At 41.0% G+C, this 23397-nt stretch overlaps 1 protein-coding gene across 3 annotated transcripts in view; it reads left to right on the forward strand.

The window, feature by feature from the left end:
* The window catches only part of AKAP6 (A-kinase anchoring protein 6), a 495085-nt gene that overhangs the window by 245632 nt on the left and 226056 nt on the right, over window positions 1-23397 (forward strand). For all 3 annotated transcript variants that reach the window (XM_080685020.1, XM_080685019.1, XM_080685021.1), the window contains exon 5: window positions 8587-8709. In XM_080685020.1, the coding sequence (XP_080541146.1) occupies window positions 8587-8709 (123 nt within the window). The remainder of the gene's footprint in view (window positions 1-8586; window positions 8710-23397) is intronic.

Raw genomic sequence — 23397 nt, forward strand, 5'->3', positions numbered from 1 at the left:
GTGTGAGGTGGTAGAATCCCTAGCATCTGGATCTTGGTGGCACATGAAGCACATAGATATGTGGTCAGGAAAGGTAGAGTGCCTTAGGGAGCTATTGTGTAAAACTCTAGATGGGTCATTGTGTATAGGAACTCTGTGCCTAAGAATTAAGCAAAAATGGGAGGTTAAATATATGTTGGTATATCTATAATAATAAAAGGGTAATATGCTAATTAGACCAGATATCCTTATGGATGTCATTCCGAACGTCCTTCCGGACAAAGCTGGGGCCAGAGGGAAGTCCAGTCCCAGGTGCCTGCTGGTGGCCGGAGGGAAGGCAGCTGGGGTCCTGGGTGCCTGTGCGTGGCCAGAGGGAAGGCAGCCCAAGTCCTGGGCCAGCTGGTTTGCCCTGAAGGGTGTCCTGGATCAGGGTGGGGGTTCCCTTGGGGCGTGGGGTGGCTGGGGCGAGGGGCCTGTGGTGGTTTGCAGGCCGGCCATGCCCCCTGGTGACCCAAGCGGAGGCCCTGGTATCTGGAATTTATTTATCTTCTATAATTGAAACTTTGTAGCCTTGAGCGGAGTCCAGGGCAGGCCCGGGGGGAAGGAGGGTGCAGGAAGCTTGGCTTCCTCCATTGCTGGGAAACCCAAGCCTCCTGTTTGCTCCATGGCCGCAGCCATCTTGGTTGGGTTAATTTGCATACTTGCTCCTGATTGGCTGGTGAGCGTGGCTTGTGGGCATAGCGGAGGTACAGTCAATTTCCATGTTTCTATTTTATTAGTATAGATTCCCAATTTTGTGCAGCAGTGCTTTAGACAGAGTAGGCACTTAAAAGAATGAATGAGTAACTGATGTTTGTTGTACTAGAATTTGCTCTGTATTACAGAATGAGACTTTGTATTTTTCCCCATTTTCCTATGTGGTTACGTACATCAGTCTCATTTTCTTTCATTCACACCACAAAGACTAGCAGAGCTTCTAAAATGAGCATCATCTATTCTCTGTATGTGCCCAAATGTGAATTCTCCTGCACATCGCATGGCTTGGTGCACTGAGTGGCACTTACCTGGTCTTTCTATGAAGAGTATCTCATGATGTGAGGATAGTAGACAGCACACTGTTCACTACACAGAGCATGAGTGATGGTACACACATACAGGGTCTGGGAGGGGTGGAGAAATAGCAGTGGCAAAGGTATCCAGAATCAGATGGGCTCCAAATTCCTTTGCTTTCATGATTTCTGTTTATATTCTTGTGGTCACACATATAAGCCAGAGAGGAGGTGGAAAGCTAAACTCTCCTTAAGAGGAGGAGTGTGTAGCTTCTTATTACAAGTTAAGAACAGGGATTTCTCAGTTTTATTGTGATTGATGAAACTCTTAAGCATTGGCAAGAACAGAGTTGAGAAAATGTGCAACAAATGGAAACTGGTGAGGATGGGATATAATTCAGAGGAAACGCAGAGTGAGGCCCTCTCTATCAGACAGCCTTGGTTTTGTGGTCTGGTAGGCTGTGCAGAGAGATAATCCAGAAAGGTTCGCCTGGGTCCCATGGCTTTTTCCTAATCTACATCTCACAGATTTCAGCTAACTATTTAATCATAATTCTGTTAGGAAATCTGAAACCCATTGTTTAATACTCTTTGGCTAAGACTAACTTTTGATGAGGTACCCATGTAATCACATACACATACATTATTGTGTTTGCTTGTGTGTTTTTTGTTTGTTTGTTTTTTAGGAAGAGAAGCTATGAATAGTTATATTTCAAACATCTTTGACTATTTGTCTTTTTTTTTATTTAACCAGTTGTTTCCAAAATAATTTATTTCCTGACTTAATTTCCCCCAGACCAATTTATATATACAGATATAACAACTCAAGGCTAAATTCAATAGTAAATGCTATTTAATACTATAAATACTATAAAAAATATTTTCAACTCACAATTATCAACCCTCTAGAGTCTAGACTCTGATATTCTGATGAGATTCTGCAGATGATAGATGATATTTCTTTCTTTCACTTTTAAATATTTTTTATTTTTTAATTACAGTTGACATACATTATTATATTAGTTTCAGATGTATACCTCAGTGATTAGACATTATATAACTTACTAAGTAATAAATTTTAGACCCATCTGACAACATACATAATTATTAGAATATTATTAACTATATTCCCTATGCATACTTTCCATCACTTGACTATCTATATATATAAAAGCCTAAGCGAGTGGAACAACAGGTCACTATGATGCTCACTGACCACCAGGGGGCAGACACTTAATGCAGGAGCTTACCCTTGGTGGTCAGTGCACTCCCACAGCCAACCTCCCCCAGCCAGCCAACCTCCTACAGTCTCTCCCCCCACAGCTGGCAGGCCCCAATGGTCCGATTGGGGCCGGCCCCTTGGCTGGGATGGGGAATTGGGGGTGGGTGGCAGTGGACGTGGCCCCTTTCCCAGGAGGGTCGAGGGCTGGCTCCCTCCTTGGGGCTGGTGGCCAACCTCCCGTGCTCTGTCTCTCTCGACTGCCAGCAGGCCCCGATCGGCCTACCACCCGCCTGCCACAGTGGAAGGAGGGGAGAGGCAGGGAACTGTGCCATGGTGGGGTGCCAACTATGACGGCATCAGTGTCTGTTCCTTCTGTGCCTGGCCTGGCAAACATTACCTCCTCTCCGGCCCAGCCCTGATCGCTGGCCAGGCCTAGGGACCCTACCCATGCACGAATTTGTGCACCGGGCCTCTAGTTCTGTAATAACCAATTTGTGCTTCTTAATCCCTTCAACTTTTTCACCCATCCCTGCAATGCCCCCCCATCTGGCAATCTTCAAAATGTTCTCTGTATCTGTGAGTCTGTTTTTGTCTTGCCTGTTTGTTTATTTTGGTTTTTTTTGGATTCAATTGTTGATATATATGTATTTAAGGCCATGTTATTATTCATATCTGTTGTTGTTCTCCTCCTCCTTCTCCTCCTTCTCCTTTAACATTTCATGTAATACTGGTTTGGTGAGGATGAACTCCTTTAGCCTCTTCTTGTCTGGGAAGCTCTTTATCCGTCTTTTGCTTCTAAATGATAGCTTTGCTGGGTAGAGTAATCTTGGTTGTAAGTCCTAGCTTTTCATCACTTTAAATATTTCTTGTTAATCCCTTCTGGCCTGCAAAGTTTCTGTTGAGAAATCAACTGACAGTCTTATGAGAGCTCTTTTGTAGGAACCTAACTGCTTTTCTCTTGCTGCTTTTAAGATTCGCTTTGTCTTTAACCTTTGTCATTTTAATTATGATGTGTCTTGGTATGGGCCTCTTTGGGTTCATCTTATTTGGGACTCTCTGTACTTCCTGGACTTACATGTCTATTTTCTTCATCAGGTTAGGGAATTTTTCTGTCATTATTTTTTCAAATAGGTTTTCAATTTTTTGTTCTCTATCTTCTCCTTCTACACCTACATAATGCAAATGCTTGAAGTTGTCCCAGAGGCTCCTTATACTATACTCATTTTTAAAAAATTATTTTTTCTTTCTGGTTGGGTGTATTTTGCTTCCTTATATTCCAAATCACTGATTTAATTCTTGGCTTCATCTATCTACTGTTGATTCTCTGTAAATTATTATTATTATTTTTTTAAATAAATCTTTATTGTTCAGATTATTACAGGTATTCCTCTTTTTTTCCCCCTAGCTCCCCTCCACCTGATTCCCCACCACACCCCATGCCCTTACCCCCCGCCACTGTCTTCATCCATAAGTGTAAGCTTTTTGTCCAGTCTCTTCCCGCACCCCTCACACCCCCTCCCCCCTGAGAATTGTCAGTCCACTCCCTTTCTATGTCCCTGATTCTATTATATTCACCAGTCCATTCTGTTCTTCAGATTTTTTATTCACTTGATTTTTAGATTCACTTGTTGGTAGGTATGTATTTGATGTCATTTTGTTGTTCATAATTTTTATCTTTACCTTTTTCTTTTTCTTCCTCTTCTTAAAGAACACCCTTCAGCATTTCATGTAATCCTGGTTTGGTGGTGATGAACTCCTTTACTTTTTTCTTGTCTGTGAAGCTCTTTATCTGACCTTCAACTCTGAATGATAGCTTTGCTGGGTAGAGTAATCTTGGTTGTAGGTTCTTGCTGTTCATCACTTTGAATATTTCTTGCCACTCCCTTCTGGCCTGCATAGTTTCTGCCGAGAAATCAGCTGACAGTCGTATGGGTGCTCCCTTGTAGGTAACTAACCGTTTTTCTCTTGCTGCTTTCAAGATTCTCTCTTTGTCTTTTGCCCTTGGCATTTTAATTATGATGTGTCTTGGTGTGGTCCTCTTTGGATTCCTCTTGTATGGGGTTCTGTGTGCTTCCTGAACTTGTAAGTCTATTTCTTTCACCAGGTAGGGAAAGTTTTCTGTCATTATTTCTTCTAATAGGTTTTCAATATTTTGCTCTTTCTCTTCTTCTGGCACCCCAAAAATTCGGATGTTGGTACACTTAAAGTTGTCCCAGAGGCTCCTTACACTATTTTCATATTTTTGGATTTTTTCTTTTTGTTTTTCTGGTTGGGTGTTTTTTGTTTCCTCATATTTCAGATCTTTGGTTTGATTCTTGGGGTATGTTGATCTACAGTTGAGTTTCTGTATATTCTTTATTTCAGACAGTGTATGCTTAATTTCTGACTGGTCCTTTTCCATTTTTTTGGCATTCTCATTAAGGTCCTTGAAAGTCTCACTAAGCTCCTCGGAGGTCTCATCAAGTTTCTCGGTGGTTTTTAGAAGATTCTTGAGTAACCTTATAAATGTGGTTCTGAACTCTATGTCGTCCATTAGTTTGCTTTCCTCCATTTCTCTCATTCGTGACATGTTTCTTTGTCTCCGCATTTTGCTGCTTCCTTGTGTTGATGGAGTGGCTTTGTGTGGTAGGTGACGTATAGGGGCCAGTAGCTCAGCCTCCCCAGTCACCTGAGGTGGACGCCTTTGGTACACCCCTTTGTGGGCTGAGTGCAAAGTCTTGGTGTAGTTAAGCCTTGATTGCTATTGGTACACTGGGAGGAATTGACCTCCAGGCCAATTGGCTGTGAGGACCCGCTGTGTCTATAATGGAAGAACTGCTGCGCTGGAGACACGCTGATGGTGCAGGACTTGTTTCTGTGGGGCTTTGGTGCTCACTGAGTCTGCCTCTTGAATGTATCACTTATGGATGTGAGGAGTTGAAATCTGGTGTCTCACACTGACCACTAGGTACACTGGCTTCTGGATCTCCAATGGGGTGCAGGTCAGCTACTGTCTGAGGCCACCCAACAGGAGCTACAGCAAGAACTACAGTTTTCTCCTCTTTGCTTGGGGTTTGGAGGTTTTGGAGCTGTCTGACCCGGGCTGCAAGTTTGCTAGGTTAAGCTGCGATAGGGCAGGCCATTCATATGCTAAAGCTGCTGCTTGGAGCTTGTGTGGGTTCATAGATTGTGCAGGGCGGGGTCTCAGGGCGTGACTAGGCTAGGGCGTGGCAAACAGCGATGGCTGCCAGTAAGCTGGCTCTGCGGCTCTGCGTCTCCAACCCTGTCCCCGCGTCCCGCGCCCCAGCACAATAAACAATTGTTCCTGCACGCAGCCCTGCAAGCAAGCCTCCCTCACTTTCCGACCCCACGGCAGACAGTCCAGCTTCTCCCCGTAGGAGTTTGGGTCCCCCGCGTCTCCCCAGAAACGAGTTCGGAGTAATTGGGAGCTTATCTCCCTTCGGGTTGAAAACAGCAGCGCTCCCAGTCACCCGTTGCCAGCCCAATTCCCGCATCTCCGTACCTCAGCTTTTCAGCGCTTGTGCACCCCTCAATGCTGTTTGCTCTTTCCTTCTAGTTGTAGAACTTCCACTCAGCCAGCTTTCCCGTGGTTCTGGGTGATAGACGTTTTGTCTTTTAGTTGTAGTTTTGAAATTGTTGTGCGAGGCAGCAGTTTAGGTGTTTACCTACGCCGCCATCTTGGATCTCTGTAAATTATTATTTTTGAAATATTTAATGTTGAAAGTATTACATATGTTCCCCTTTTCTCCTCACCGACCTCTTGTAGCCTGCCCCCACACACCGTCCCAGGCCTTCATCACCCTATTGTCTGTGTCCATAGGTTATGCATGTAGACATACTAGTTCTTTGGTTGATCTCTTCCAACCCACCCACTTACCCCCACCATCTGTAAAATATTCTTTATTTCAGTTATTGTAGCCTTTATTTATGACTGTTTTTTTTTTTTATAGTGTTGAGGTTCTCACTAAGTTCATTGAGCATCCTTATAACCAGTATTTTGAACTTTGCATGTAGTAGATTGCTTAACTCCATTTTCTTTAGTTGTTTTTCTGGAGTTTTGTTCTGTTCTTTAATTTGGGACATGTTTCTTTGTCTCCTCATTTTGGCAGCCTCTCTATGTTTGTTTCTTTTGGGTAGGGTGCTATGTCTCGCAGGGTTGGTAGAGTGGCCTAATGTAGTAGGTGTTCTGTAACATCCAGTAGCTTAATCCCCCTGATCACCCAAGCTGGGCACTCAAGGCGCACCCCCCATGTGGACTGTGTACACCCTCCTTTTGTATTTGAACCTTGATTGCTGTTGGCACATCAATGGTAGGGATTTACCCTCAGGCAGATCAGCTGTGACCACCAACCTCAGACCTCCAACCACTGTGGAGGATCAGCTGTGCAGGGTCCCATCTCACAGAGCAGGACTTACTTCAGCATAGCTCTGGTGCCTGCTGATTCCACCCCTGAGTGTGTCACTTATGGAGATGATTTGATATGATCTGAAGTTGTCCACTGGGTGTGTTGGCTCTGGGTCCTGTGAGGTACAGGACAAGGTGAATCATGACCTGTTTCTCCCCGGGACCACCTGGCATGAGCTACAAAGTAATCTGCAGATGGCTGCTACTTGTGCTGGACTTGGAAGTGCCAGGAGAGGCTAAGCTGTGAACCAAGGCTGGCTTTTGCTAGTGCCGGGCCTGGGTTCACTCAGCGAGAGGTATGAGGCACACTGAGGCCAGATGCTGCTTTTTTGAGAGATGTTAGGAAAACCTTGCAGATGATATCGCTATAAGTCCATTTGGCCAGCAAAGGCTATCTTAATTTTTATCAGAATTTAATTATAGAGTATCAATAATTAGGACTTAATTTTAAACAAACTAAATATATGAGAAAGGGCAAAACTAATTACTTGGCATGGATTCTTAGCACTTAGAACAAGTTGCAATACGAGAAAATTAGAGATTTTTTAAAAGGATGGGTGTAATTGTCTTGTGACACTTGGCATAGTGGGATGTTTTCAAAAAGAAAGCTTTGGATAGCACTTAGGATTGAGAAAACACATGGTACATGGAATGATGGACTTAATAGGCTGACAACACACCACACCAGAGAGCGGCTGGACAGTCAGATCGGACTCCCTGGGCTGCCATGTCCACATCTCGGCTGTGTCCCCTTTTGACAGACAGGGATGTGTTTCTGAGTGTTATTAGTCTGCCTTTCTCTTTACTGATCTTCTCAATACTATTTGCTCTTTTCTAACAATTATTTGGAGGCCAATCGATTGTTTGAATTAAAGGGTTATGAACCTTAAACTATATCTAGAAGAAACCTTAATAACAAAATGTGGCTTCTGAGAACCATGATAAAAAAAAAATAAATCTTCAACTATTACTTCAGTCTCAGGATATCCTGTTAAGCATTAAAAATATTATTCAAAATTAATCAAAAAGCAAATCTGAAAAACAAAACAAAACAGAAAAACAGGTTAAGTTTAAGAGGGAAGTCAGCATCCCAAACCATCTCCATGAGCACAAATGTCAAAACCTGTCTTTGCTCTTTTACACCTCCAGGTGGTGCTGTTTACTTAGACATGGGAAGCAGGCACTCAACCTCATTTCCTTGCCTTGGGTTCATAGCTGGGCTTTCAAAATAATTTCCATTTCTACAGATGTCTTCTTTTAAATGGTCAATAAACTTTTATAACCACTATTTTAAAAATTGCAAGATTATTGTGCTTTGTGCTGTCTGGGACACACCCAGAGCATATGTTTACATTTATTCATTGGTCCCACCTTTTCTACTCTTCCTTGTTTCTTAGAACTCAGACTCCATCACAGACATTTGGGCTGTCATTAGAACTCATCCAAGCCCCTTAAAACACCTATGTGACTTAAAAATAGATTTCTAATTCAGTTAAGGTAACTCAACTCTATAGGCTTCTGAGTAACGAATACCATCTTCACAGAAATGTTTTTATCCCCCAAAGCCCATGAGTGTTCCTAGCAGACCTGAATTGTTTTTTGGTGAGGGGAGCTTGTCGGACACAAGAAATGTTTTGATAATTTTAGCTCATCTTTACAATGACATCCTGGAGACCAATCCAAATTTCTCAGAAAAGTTTTCCTAGGAAAAAACTGAGAGGGAGTAAGCGACACCTTCTTTCCATTTTGATAGATTTTAGTGCTAAGCATACTGGAAAATCTGTTCTACAGTGTGGAACTAGGATGGAAGTGCAGTGGTATCAATTTTACCAACAGTGAGGTTTGGAATATTTAAGATTGGCTTTAAACAACAAACTAATGCTTTTCTTGTTCTTTCCCTTTTTCTTTCTTTTCTTCTCTTTGGTCACAAGGGGTTTGTAGACAAGCTGGATGAATTCATTCAGTGGTTAAATGAAGCCATGGAAACCACTGAGAATTGGACACCCCCTAAAGCAGAGACGGATGGCCTTAAACTGTACCTGGAGACACACCTGGTAGGCAAGATTGTGTTGCTTTTGCTGCCAGGAATGAAAGGGTTTTGGTGCACTGCTTGTTTGTTTATGGAGGGTATCAATTTTATTTATCAGAAGTCATTACATGCTAATGAAACCAGGTTTTAATAAGGTAAACTGGAGCAACTGAAAATTTATAGGCATTTCAAATAAACCTATAAAATCTAAATCCTCCATATTTCAAGCTATTTTTAAAAAACATTTTCCGGAAAGATAAGTAATTACTTTAAAAATACCTTAGAAAATTTTATTAGGCCCTCACTCTCTAAAGCAACGATTGAAGGTTTTCCTCTTCTTAAAAAAATATAAATGAAAGAGATAATTTTGATGACCATTCTAAGCTTTCTAGAATTCTTGTAAAATTAATGAACCTCTCATTATCAAGAGGGTCTACTTTATCTGTTCTACACTGGGTTATTTTAATAAAATATTTAAAACGATGATCTCCATCATTTTTGCTGCAATGTGGGTTTTCAGCATATAATTAATACAACTGTCATTACACTCGTCCCTGTGCAGAGGGAAAAGCATGGAGGGGAAGTGGGAAACACTTGGATGAATATGCTTCTGAATATGTTAGGAGCAAGAATTATAGACTGAGGGACATTTGATGAACCTCATGAGGTTTTTACTGAATGCTTCAAATGGCCGATATCAATTATGAAGGGGTGGATACCAAGTAGTGGAGTGTGATAAAGCATGAAGAAAAAGCACGTTGTCATAGGAAATGAAAATTCAAGCTTTAAGGATCTCATCTTTATTCCTTTCACCGATAGCATAAAATTGACAAAGGCAATGAACACAAATCCTTGGGCACCCAACTGTGGGGCAGATTTTCTGCCCCTCTTACACACTCAGAATATGGATTGAATAAGCATTGTGTGAGAGTCCTATATGTGTGACAGGTCGCAGGGTTTCAGGACTGCTCCCTGTGTTAGTGAGAGAATGAGAAAGAGGGAGAAGAAAGATGAAGAGAGAGAGAGAGAGAGAGAGAGAGAGAGAGAGAGAGAGAGAGAGAGAGAGAGAGAAGAGAGAGGAGAGAGAATGCTTTAGGTTTTTGGTGTTTGCATTTTGTAATGTTTTATATCATTGCAAGAAAAAGAGTCTCAAAATCCTATTGCTGCATGCAAACAGTATTGTGGATGATAAAGAATGACAAGACTGTGTGATAGAGGTTGACTGTATTGTTTCCCTTTTTAGAGACCTGGGTTGATGGCATGTAAAAATGCCAGTATCCTGTCCATCAGTAAATGAGTGGATAACACAGCCATGGTACATTTATACAAATGGAATACTACTTGTCCATAAAAAGGAAGAAAATTTTACCCTTTGCGACAGCATGGATGGACCTGGAGATTATTATGCTAAGTGAAATAAGCCAGTCAGAGAAAGACAAGTACCATATGATTTCACTCATGTGGAATTTAATGAACAAACTGAACTAACAAGCAAAATAGAGACAGACTCATAAATAGAGAGCAGGCAGACAGCTCTGGTGGGGGAGGGGATGTTGAGGTGTGTGCAGGGATTGAGAAAAAAAAAAAAGAGAGAGAGAGAGAGAGAGAAATGCCAGTAACCTTAAACACCTCTCTTGTACATGGATTTTAAAATACTGCCCTTAGTACTCAATTCCCTGTTGAGTAGAGCATTGATTTTTTTTTAAAGAGAGCATTTCATAATAGCAAGATAAAGATATTCAGTGCTTTATAATGTAAATTATATTAATTAGAATGTCAACTTTTCACTGGCATTGTTCTGACAGAAATTCTAATCTGTGTTTAAACAGGAGTATATGAACTTTATTTCACTTTAAGTGTGCTGTCTTAATTTAATATTTTATGGGAAACACAGGTTTAGTTTTTGAGGTCCCAGAGGGCATGGGGACATAAAGAGTGCCTCAACTCTTTCCATTGAAAGCCAGGTTAGGAGGGTGGGAACCAAGCTCTCCCTTCTCTTTGGGAACTGAGTGACATGGCCTCTTTATAACCAATGTTCTGTTCTCAAATCTGTGTTACACATTTATATTTTTTACTTAGCATCCCTGTGTTGGCCTCTGCCTCATTCTAGCCCAACACTATCCCCTAGAACTTTCTGCAGTGATGGATAGTTTATATTGCATTGTTCAATATGGCAGCCACTACCCACATTTATCTATTGAGCACATGAAATGTGGCTACAGCAACTGAGGAAATGAATTTTTAATTCTAATTAACTTACATTTAAATTTCCACACGTGGCTTGTAACTACCGTATTCTAGTCCTATAAATAGCAGGACTCTTTACAGCTGCCCATAATGGCTTGCAGACATTCTTACTGGCCTCATAGTGATATCCTCATCCAAAATGTGGAAACCATTATCCTCTGTGCTCTGGATCTCTCCATTAGATCCACAGCAAAGAGTCCTTCTTAAACTGTTTGTCTCTTAAAGAATAAACTTGTTTCTGCTTTAAGATCAGCACTTCCTTGAACCAGTTTTCTCCATGGTCATGTCTGATTATACTGGTTTGACTATAGATAACACAGAAACAGCTTCTTTATCTCCACTGTGCAAACAGTGAGGGAGTACGGTGTCCAGGTCTGTGCACCGAGGTTGGCCACAGTCTCGAATTTCACTTCTGAAATTATGAATGATGTTAACAGTTACTGAAGACCTATTGTGCGTGGATCGCCACTGAGCGATACTTAAGAACAGTGACTGAGCCACTGTTATACTGCATGCTGTGTTCATTACTCGAGATCCAGCCTATGGTTTAAACATCTTTAGACTCCGAGTTACTCTGTGTCCCGACATTGTCTTCTGATTAATGCTGTCACTTATATTTTGTATTGTATTTGCTTGCTATGTTGCTGAGTTAATAAGTTACTGTTCTCAAAGGAAGACAAAAAGAATACCTACCTTACCATAAAGAAAGTATGTATACAACTAAGCCTCCATATTTATATTCCTTACTTCACCCTGCATAAGTCATTACTGCTCCTTAATGAGTGGGCAAGGGGTATTTGCAAGAGTATTCAGCATTCAGAGATAGCTACATGAGTTTCTTTCAACATCTCTATAGATTCTATAATTTACATTAAACCAAAACATGTGCCAGCCCCTGAGTTCAGCACTTTCTTTGGCTTAATAATGCGTTAGAATAGTTGGCACCCTGCAATGTTCATTATAAAGAAAAATAAAAAATAGAAACAATACCAAAAGTTGTACATTTATATTTTGATACTTAATTCAATTATTTTCCATGACAGTAACCAAGGGTTTTTACCAATACAAATCAATTAAAGCTTCACAATACCTGTATGAGAGATGTGAAGGAGCTTTATTTTAACTGTAAGAAGTACTAGTACTGTGAAATTGCGATGATACATCAATGATTTTCCATGATAATTAATCATCTGCCTGCAACCAGGCTGCTCCCTTCAAAGATACAATTCCTATCTTTCTAGAAAATGACATTTTCAGGAAAATGTCATGCTAGAAGGGTATTTTGTGAGTATTGAACATGTTGAACATTCCTCTTCTTTGAAAACCACTTTTAAAATAGCATTGTGTATATATGTTCTTATGGACTTCCTTCTTCCTCATCTCTGTCCACTTTTTAAAAATAGCTATATTAAGGTATAATTTAAAGCATACTATTTTACATATTCCCACAAACTGACAAATGTATAGCCCCACAAAACCATCACCACAATCAAGACTGTGAACATGTCCATCACCTCCAAAAACTTCCCATGATCCTTTGAAATACTTCCCTCCCTTCCTGCTGGCCTTTCTCCCATCCCTGAACAATCGGATCTGCTTTTTGTTACTATTATATTCATTTGTACTTTCTGCCCCTTTACATAAATGGAACTAAACAATATGTACTCTCTATTTTTAGGGAGGGGTGGGGGGAGTCTGGTTTCTTTCACCCAGCACACTTATTGCATGTTTTAATTTATTCATTTTTATTTCTGAGTAATATTCCATTGCATAGATATACCACAATATGTTTATCCACTTATCTGTTGATAGAAATTTTAATTGTTTCCCTTACACTTGTTTTTATTGGCTAAAGAGGCAAAAGTCAGCAAAAACTGAATTTGAGTAGAAGCATCATAAGTAGTTCTTGGCAGACTATTTAGATATTTTTTCCCTTTAAGAGGATTTATAGTATTCAGAGTTAGAGGACTTAAGAGCTTGTTTGGAGATTCTAGCAGGGGAGTGCAGCTACTCATATACCTTTGACCAAAGACCAGTCTTCTTTTCTGGGGGAAAGGTGGTCTTCTTCAGTCAGGGCACAGCTTCAGGAGGGGTGCACATGGATCAGTGAGGGAGGAGGGGGACACCCACCTAGACAGTCAGAGCAGCTGAATCAACCCTGGTGATCAATGGGGGTGATGTCGTATTCAGATCACCCTCACATCCCAGAGTTAGAGGACTTAACAGTAACCAGCAGAGCAGGATAGCAACTTCTCCCAGTAGAGATTTCAGTTCATGCCCTTTGCTCCTGAAAAGATAACTCTGATTTTCCAAATAGTTCTAATGTATGTTCAATCCACCAAATGGGCATCACATCATATGCAATCAATTGTAGGAAAACAAGCCAAAGGGTTTTCTTAAATCTATAGCTAATGAAAGTATCCAGTAGAAGGAACCAAAGTCAAATGGACACCAGAGAGTTATGCGAGAATTAGGAAAAAAGACCCAACCACAGTGCTGGGCTTAAATTTGGGAGATAAATTTGCATAGGTCATGTTGGGCAACCATTAACCAAACACATAGAAAGAGCCTTGGTAAAACAACATTCTTACTTCAGTTTGATAAATGAGAAAATGTGGGGGAAATGGTGACAATGAGTTCATGTATATTAAGCACCCATGAGTCATTTCGGTGCTAAGAATACATGATGAATGAGGTTTTTATCTTCCAAAGATTTCCGATCTAGGAAAGATGACCATAAATTAAATGTATTTATCTATAGACACATAAATGATTAATGTAATGCAATTTTGAGCAGTAAACTTCTTGTAGGATAAGCAAAGTACTGTTCAGAGCATAGAGAAAAAAGTTTTATTGGTTCTTCTTGGAGGGTAAGGAAGGCTCATAGAGGTATTTGATGTACACCTCACAGGCCATATATGATCTGTTGGATAGACAAGGAAAGAGAGGAGATGGAAGGAAATTTTATGGGCAAGTGAGGGAGGTGTGGAGAGCCATCTGGTGTGGCTGAGACTGAGTTGGAGTTTGGCAGGTTGGGACTGGGTGGTAAAAGAGACTGATTTGTAATGAACTGAACTTTTCTCTGGGGGCAATGGAAACTCATTGAAGGTTTGATTTGATTTTGAAACAGGAGAGTGACATGAATCAGTCACCAATTCCATGAGGTTAGGGTCAACTCGGCATAGATTAACACAGATGAAGTCCATGAGAGAATAACTATGGACATAATGGAAAATGGTTTGAGTATAGCGTTGGAAGGATATGAGTTTCTTTAATGGTATTTTTTTACTAACTAATATTTACTAACTATAACACAAAATTCTAAAGGTAAATAAGGGGAGTATAAAAATGCAGAAAGTCAAAAATAAGTCTTCCACCTTTATCCCTCCAGTTACAAATTCTCCTCTCTTCAGGCAATCACTGTTCCTTGTTTCTTTTTTTAAATTTTTTTTAATTTTAATTTTTTTATTGTTTAAAGTATTACAAATAGTAGTACATATGTTTCCTTTTTTTTTCCAATTGACCTTCCCTCAGCCTCCCCTACCCCCCCCCCCCCACCCGGCACATGCCCTCACCCCCCTCCCAGTGTCTTTCGTTCATTGGTTATGCTTATATGTATGCATACTAGTCTTTGGTTGATCTCTTACCTCCCCCTCTCCCCAACCCTCCCCAGCCTTCTGGCTGTCGTTTGACAATCTGTTCGATGCTTCTCTGCCTCTGTATCTATTTTTGTTCATCAGTTTATAATGTTCTTTATTATCCATAAATGAGTGATATCATGTGGTATTTTTCTTTCACTGACTGGCTTATTTCACTTAGCATAATGCTCTCCAGTTCCATCCATGCTGTTGCAAATGGTAAGAATTCCTTCTTTTTTATAGCAGCGTAGTATTCCATTGTGTAGCTGTACCACAGTTTTCTAATCCACTCATCTGCTGATGGGCATTAAGGCTGTTTCCAAATCTTTGCTATTGTAAATTGTGCTTCTATGAACATAGGGGTGCACATATCCTTTCTGATTGGTGTTTCTGTTTTCTTGGGATATATTCCTAGAAGTGGTATTACTGGGTCAAATGGCAGTTCCATTTTTAATTTTTTGAGGAAACTCCATACTGTCTTCCACAGTGGCTCCACCAGCAGTGAATGAGGGTTCCTTTTTCTCCGCATCCTCTCCAGCACTTGTCATTTGTTGATGATAGTCATTCTGACAGGTGTGAGGTGGTACCTCATTGTCATTTTGATTTGCATCTCTTGGATGATTAGTGACTTTGAGCATGTTTTCATATGTTTCTTGGCTTTCTGAATGTCCTTTTTCGAAAAGTGTCTATTTAGGTCATTTGCCCATTTTTTGATTGGGTTGTTTATCTTCCTTTTGTTAAGTTGTATGAGTTCCCTGTAAATGTTGGAGATAAAACCCTTATCGGAGATCACGTTGGCAAATATGTTCTCCCATGCAGTGGGCTTTCTTGTTGTTTTGATAATGGTTCTTGTTTCTTTATATCTTTTCAGAGCTATTTTTAGTATTTGAAAACAAATGCATATGTGTGCTTAACTTTGTTTCCTTAATTTACATTATCAGTAATTCAGAACCAGTGTAGAACTGCATCATTCTTTTGAGTGGCTGCAGAGTGTTCTGTTTATGAATATGCCATAATTTATTTAACCAGCCCTCTATTGATAAAAACTTGGGTTGTTTGCGTCTTTTTCAATTACAAACAGTGTTCCAGTGACTATCCTTAGATATTCACCATCTTGCATAGTAGAATTATATCCTTAGAATAAATACCTTACATATGAAGATTATGGGTGAAAGATTATACACATTTAACATTTTCATGTATTGCCAAATTGTCCTTGAGAGAGATAGTACCAGTTTATCCTCAGTATGCACGAGAATGTGAATTACTGTACATCCTTGCCATTGGAGAATGTTATCACACTGATTGAGATTTGTTCTCGTGATAGTTACAAACGGCATCTCATTGTAGTTTGGTTTGTATTTCGTGTGTTTTCAGTGGAGTTGAACACCTCTTCATATTTTTAGGAGTCATTTGCATTTTCTGAGAACCACCTGCTCATATTCTTAGCCTATTTTTCTGTTGGGTCATTGGCATTTTGCTTCAGGATTTATTGGAGCTTTTTTTCTATATTAAGCAAATGACTTCCTTGTCTGTGATATGAATAGAAAATGCTTTTAAAAGAAACTATTTCGGGGACTTGGTTCCAAAAGAACATGGATATCTTAGTGCTTTGAGGAATTTGGGGTTAGGCAGACCTGAAGGCCAGGCTGATAAGCATGTAACAGGACTCTGCCCCTGGCAAAACCATGCCTGGATTCCAGTACTGCGAAGACCAGGAGTTTGCTTACTTATCAGGGGTGCCACAAGCCTAAGATCAGGGGAGCTATTGTTGAATGAGTGGATTTGATGCCTGAGCAGTGAAAGAGATGGAGAGGGTGTGGGTCACAGGTAGGAGGGAGGTAGATGAGAACAGAGTAGAGGAAATAGATGAGATAGAGAGGCATAGATTGGAGAGATATAGCAACAGGTCTCTCTTTTTAAATGTGTCTTTATTGTTGAAAGTACTAAGATATCCCCCTTTTTTCTCCATCGACTCCCTTCCCTGTTCCCCAGGTTTTCACCAGACTGTTGTTTTTGCCCATGGGTTATGCATATATGCATACAAGTGCTTTCGTTAGTTCTCTTTTTGAAGCACTACCAACTTCTGTTTCACCTTCCCTGGCTTCCACCAAGGCTACTAATGTCCTTGAGAACAGCACAGGAAGACCTGCTGCACCATAGCTGGCAGATTTGGCCAAGACTTGAATGTGTTTGAGGGTGTAGAAATGGGCTGAAAGCTTCTCTGCCTGTGTGTGGAGTGGGACTGATGTTCCAGGGCCTTTCTAGGGGTGTGTGAAACCAGGGAATGGGAACCATAGAAGCAGTATTTACATAAAAAAGAGGCAGCAGATGTTACAAGAGCTTAGTGACCATGGGGGCTTGTGCTGAAGGTAGAGCAAACTTTGTCTTGCACACAACTGCTGCTGTAATTATGGGACTTAGTTAAAGAAAAACATAAATTTTTTCACTGGAAAAAATTCAAACTGTATAAAAGAGCATAAAACTCAAAGTGAAAAGCGTACCCTCCCTTGTGTAACCAACATAAACCAGTTGTTCTATATCCTTTTGGGTCTTTTTATGTAAAAGTGCATAGATTTAAGGATTTTTAATTCATATTATATATACTTTTCAATGACTTGTTTTCATATCTAAACATATCTCAGATATCCTTCTGTTAATACGTGATGATCTGCACATTTTAGCATCTTCTTAATATTTTATTGTGTGGATGTGCCACAGTTTATTTAATCATTCCTAGGATGATGGCCATTTAAGCTGCCTCCTTATTTACACTTTTGTAAACAATACTGCAGTGAGCATCCAGGTTATTTTAACACTGGCTGAGTGACAGCCTTTTCTTGGTCCCAATTGTGTCTTGTCTACAGCAGCAACTCAAAGCTCGCATGTAATGAGAGTCTGTCATACTTTAGGGACAGCTTTTGTAATAGATCCTAAAAAGCGATTTAAGGTCCATGTATGTGTGTGTACAGAGTTTTGAGTTTGTGTTTATCGGGGCAACTTTTAAGCCCATCTTCCAGAATTTTGTCCATTTTAGGATTGGCACCTGCAATTTGAGGTGGGTGGCACAAGGTGGCGGAAAGCAGCAAAATCCTGCAGACAGTGCTTACAGTCTTGGTACTCTTGAAGGGTTTGAAAATTTCCCCCTATTTTCATCGCCCTAAGTATGTACAAAAGCAGATTGGATTAAACTAATAATGTGCCTAGTTAACAAAATCTCAGGACAGGTATTTTCATGCATTTAGATCTTGATGTTATATCATATTTTTTATTAAATAGCTTTCATTTGTATTAAAAGAAAAACACTATACTTCTCACAGTATTTAGCTATACAAGTAAGGTTCCTCAGATACATTCATCTGTTTTTATTTTACTTGCCCTCCTGTCTCCAACTCTGCTCCGCTTTTCATTCCTTGGAGTTAAAACAGGCTTTCCTTTCTCCTACGTCCTGCCACCCACCTCTCCCTGCCTCTCTTTCTCTGCTGAGATGATAGGCAAGTCTGGCCCAAGCAGGTTGTCTCACAATACCAGCAGCTGCCATGCGGCCATACCACCCTGCGAAAGGGAGGCCCTCGTCAGACTTCAAAAGCCTGAGCTGTAAAAGGCGGAAGAGTTTTAGGGTTGGAAGAGAAACCAGAGCATTTGCTAAGCGAAATAAGCCAGTCAGAGAAAGATAAATATCACATGGTCTCACTCATTTGTGGAATCTAATGAACAACATAAACTGAGGAACCAAAATAGAACCAGAGTCATAGAAGCATCGAACAAACTGTCCAATCTATGAGGGAAGGCGGGGGGTGAGGGGGTAAGAGATCAACCAGAGGACTTGTGTGCATGCATATGAGCATAACCAATGGACACAGATGGGGGTGGGGGGTAGTGGTGGTGAGGGCATGTGCTGAGGGGTGGGGGTGGCCGGGGAGGGGTCAATGGGGGAAAAAGGAGACTATGTAATACTTTAAACAATAAAGAATTTAAATTGAAAAATAGCCTGAGCTGTGTAAGTCCGGCTGCGGTCCCCCCCAGCCTCACCAAGCAGGGTGGGACCTCGGAGCTGTGAGGTTCCCTTTGCTTGTCCCTCTTAGTTCCCATTAGTTTAAGGAAAGTAGGTGAGAGTTTAGTAGGAAGCATTACTTCTCTTTGGGGTTTTAGAAATACTCAGCTCCTAGCCTTGCCGTACCTCCTTTGGTGGCTTGGGAATGGAAAGATATGTTGGGAATCTAAAGCAGGCAGGCATTTTGAGAGGTGGATGTGTGGGGACAGGAGGCTTGTTTTGGACACGTGAAACGTCCTGGACCAGATTTCTTACTCATATAACTCTACTTCCGTGTCTCTAGGAGGCGCATAGTGTAGTCTTCCCTTTTCAGTTAAAAAGGATCCCTGAACTATTCAAAGCACCTGGGAATATGCTTTTTGCCTGATTCAGTTTATGGACTCCTAGGCCATAATATTCAGCAGTTCTGGTCACTTGGAAAATTGTTGGTGCTAATTTATTACTTTGGACTAACTTATCACACTTTATTTAGTATTCTTTTTAGGATGTAATGAATGTTTTAAATTAGAATGCCAGGGAAACACTGCATTTATTAAATACTTACAATTGAGAGTGGTACTATGCTGAGCACTGAGAGAGTTTGCAGACTGAGGGTCCATGCTCAGGCTAAAGCGCCCTGTATAGACAAGAGCCCGTGCATGACCTGACTCACATGAGCCAGGGGCTGCCACCTACCAACTCTCTCCCTGTGTGAACCCCAGTGCAGATCCTACTTATCTAGAGTGTTGCATGGAATTTTGGAATCTTGAAACAATTTATCTGATATAAATGATATTAAGGTAAAAGTGTTAAGCCTGAAACAGATCTTTACATTAGCCAGAAAGATGCCTGTCATATCTACTGAAGGTTGTTGTGAAGATCAAAGAAACATTTTATATGTGAGGATGATTTGTTCATTTGGGGGGAATCATACACATTTTCCTTTGATATCTGAGAACATGTGGTATAAAAAGCTCCAGTGTTCCTAGAGATGTTGAATTTCTCCCCATCCACCTTTCACTGAAAAATTCACCTGTGACTGTCACCTACTTGAGGGGCAGCTTATTTCTCTTGGGTGCCTCCTATGATACCTAGCCTTGTTCTTGACAATAGTTACTAAAGATATCTGCTAAATGGATAAAGGCATTTGTAAAAGCAGTGTTACAACCATTACAGACAGCAAATTTTAACTAATATTATAACTCATTAAATAATATCTGAGCATGTCTGAAAATTAAATTATTTCCTCTAGCCCGGCCAGTGTGGCCTAGCAGTTGAGCGTCAACCCAGGAACCAACTCCTGGTCAGGGCACATGCCCGAGTTGCGGGCTCCATCCCCAGCAGGGGTGCATGTGGAAGGCAGCTGATTGATGATGTTCTTCTCTCATAGATATTTCTATCTCTCTATCCCTTTCCATTTCTCTCTCTCTAAAAATCAATAAAAACATATTTTAAAAAATTATTTCCTCTCCTATTTCGAACCAAAATGGACTCTGGTCACAGAGCTTTCTGGGTCTTGTATGGTATGTTTGTAACAAGAAAAACCCCTACAGAGGGGACAGAAAGAAATGCTTTCTTCTGTTGGCAGGATGTAATTCATCTCCTATGGCCCAAAACACAGGGAAAATAAAAATGCTAACTCAGATATTAGAAAGGTTAAAAAAATTCCACAGGTTAACATTACCATTTCAAATATGAGGACTATATGACTAGACAGGATGTTAATGACTTGATATTAGAAAATTTATTAAATTTACTTTAAAAGCAGTTTGTTCCTCCTTTCAAATGCATGAAGCATGTGAGTTGGAATAGATCTGCCCCAGGCTGCCAAACAAATTTTTAATGGAATTGGAGTCCTTCTGGGATTGTCCTAAATCCACATAATATTCTTAAGTCCTGGTTTATGCACTGGGACCTTTAGATTAGCAGATGTACGGGTGAATAATATGCTTGTATTCATCCATCACCTTGGTGACTCCACCTCTGTAGGGGCTGTTGCACATCAATTATCCCACCACAGGGGGTCCAGAGAGATTCTGGCCATCACTGACCTCCTTTTCAATCAGGCCTCAGGGCAGTGTGTTCTGGAAGTCGAATGGTCCCTTTAGACAAAACCTCTGAGAATCCATTGGGCCTGATGTGGCCGTGCTGGGAAGTCAATGTGATTACCTGTGCCAGGTGTGAGGGCAGCATTCAGAAAAACAAATGAAAATTTGCTCACTAAGGGGCACCATCAACATTCAGCATCTCTCCCATCTATCTAAAATATTAGCAAAGTGAACTTTAGTAGCATACATTTACCTTCCTTACGAAAAAGCTCATTTGTTTGAAAGAAATTATGATTTGTTGAAAGAGGTAAATTCACTTTCAAATACTTGGAAATGTTTCTATTACTGAGATTTCAGAAGGAAAGTCTACTCAGAAGAATGGAGATTTTTGTCTTTTTATCTTAATGCCATTCTCCCCCCCCCCCCCGCCCCCCCGCCAAGGAAAACAAAGTTTTTATAATGCTTATCTTATCTTTTCTTTTTTATTGGTGAGATTATTACAGATGTCCCTCTTCCCCACCCCCATAGGTCCCCTCGACCCCGTTTCCACCCAGCCCCATGCTCTCACCACCCTTTTGTCTTTGTCCATAGGAAATGCATACATGCATATAAGATCTTTGTTTAATCTCTTCCAGCACCCCCACACCCCCTTCCCTCTAAGAATCTTCAGTCTTTTACATTTCCATGCCCCTGATTCTATTCCATTCATCAGTTTATTCTGTTCATCAGATTTTTTATTGGTTTGATTTTTAGATTTAATTGTTGATAGATATGTATTTGTTGCCACTTTGTTGTTCATATTTTTAATCTTCACCTTTTTCTTCTTCTTCCTCTTCTGAAAGAATACCCTTCAGCATTTCATATAATACTGGTTTGGTGGTGATGAACTCCTTTAGTTTTTTTCTTGTCTGTGAAGCTCTTTATCTAACCTTCAATTCTAAATGATAGCTTTGCTAGGTAATCTTGGTTGTAGGTTCTTGCTATTTATTACTTTGAATATTTCTTGCCACTCCCTTCTGGCCTGCATAGTTTCTGTTGAGAAATCAGCTGACAGTTGTATGGTCACTCCCTTGTAGGTAACTAACTGCTTTTCTCTTGCTGCTTTTAAGATTCTCTCTTTGTCTTTTGCTCTTGGCATTTTAATTATGATGTGTCTTGGTGTGGTCCTCTTTGGGTTCTTCTCCTTTGGGGATCTCTGTGCTTCCTGGACTTGTAAGTCTATTTCTTTCACCAGGCAGGGGACGTTTTCTGTCATTATTTATTCAAATGGGTTTTCAATATCTTGCTCTCTCTCTTCTTCTGGCAACCCCATAATTTGGATGTTGGTACGCTTGAAGTAGTCCCAGAGGCTCCTTACACTATCTTCATATTTTTGGATTCTTTTTTCTTTTTGCTCTTCTGGTTGGATGTTTATTGTTTCCTCATATTTCAAGTCCTTGATTTGATTCTCAGGATCTCTACTCTACTGTTGAATCTCTGTATATTATTCTTTATTTCAGTCAGTGTATGCTTAATTTCTGACTGGTTCTTTTCCTTTTTTTGGCGGGGGGGGGGGGGGGCGTTCTCACTAAGATCCTTGAATGTCTCACTAAGTTTCTTGGAGGTTTCTAGAACCTTATAACTGTGTTCTTGAACTCTATATCCCATAGTTTGCTTTATTCCATTTCTTTCATTTGTTACATGTTTCTTTATTTCTACATTTTGGCTGCTTCCCTGTGTTTGTTTCTTTGTATTGGGTAGAGCTGCTAAGTCTTCTTGAGTTGATAGAGTGGCCTTATATAATAGGTGTCCTATAGGGCCTAGTGGCTCAGCCTCCCCAATCACCTGAGGTGGACACTCTAAGTGCACTCCTTTGTGGGCTGTGTGCATAGTCTTGTTGTAGTTTAGCGTTGATTGCTGTTGGTGTCACTGGGAGGAATTGACCTCCAGGCCAATTGGCTGTGGGGACCAGCTGCAACTATAGTGGAAGAGTTGCTGTGCAGGAGACACCCTTATGGGACAGGACTTGCTTCAGTGGGGCTTTGGTGCTCACTGTGTCTGCCCCTTGAGTGTGTCTCTTATGGATGTGAAGAGTTCTAATCTGGTATAGTCTGACACTGACTACTGGGTACACTGGCTCTTGGGTCTTCAGGGAGGTGCAAAGTCAGCCACTGCCTGGGGCCACCCAGCAGGAGCTACAGAGAGATCTGCAGATTCCTCCTCTTTATATCCAGTTTGGAAGTGCCCAGACGAGGCCCAGCTGTAAAGCAAGGCAGGCTGGTGCTGGTGCCAGTGCTGGTCCTGGGTCTTGGGCTTTTATTGATAGGTTTGGGGCTCCCTGACCCAGCTGCAGCTTATTTGACAGGTTTTTAGCCTGAGAAATGACAGGTCATTCATATGCAAAAGCCACTGCATACAATTTGGGTGGGGTTGTAAATTGGGTGGGGTGTGGTCTCAGGAAATCACCAGGGTGGAGCAGACAGAAATGGCTGCCAGTCAGCTCTGCAATGGGGAGGTCCCAGCATGGGAACAATGACCGCTGTGAGCACCTCTGTCTGGAAGAAAGCCACTCCCAAGTTCCTGCTCCGATAGCAGACAGTCCAGTTTCTCCTTGTATTTGTCTGGGTCCCCCAGACCCTCACTTGGCATTGGAACTCAGAGGAAGCAGGAGCTGGTAAGTTCAGTTCATGGTGCTGGCCTTTTAAGAGGAACAGCTGGGTCTCCAGCAGCCTGTGTGTCACTCAGCCCCAATCTGCACTCATTATTAC

This window comes from Plecotus auritus, assembly GCF_963455305.1.
Source record: "Plecotus auritus genome assembly, chromosome: 1".
Taxonomy (NCBI): domain Eukaryota; kingdom Metazoa; phylum Chordata; class Mammalia; order Chiroptera; family Vespertilionidae; genus Plecotus; species Plecotus auritus.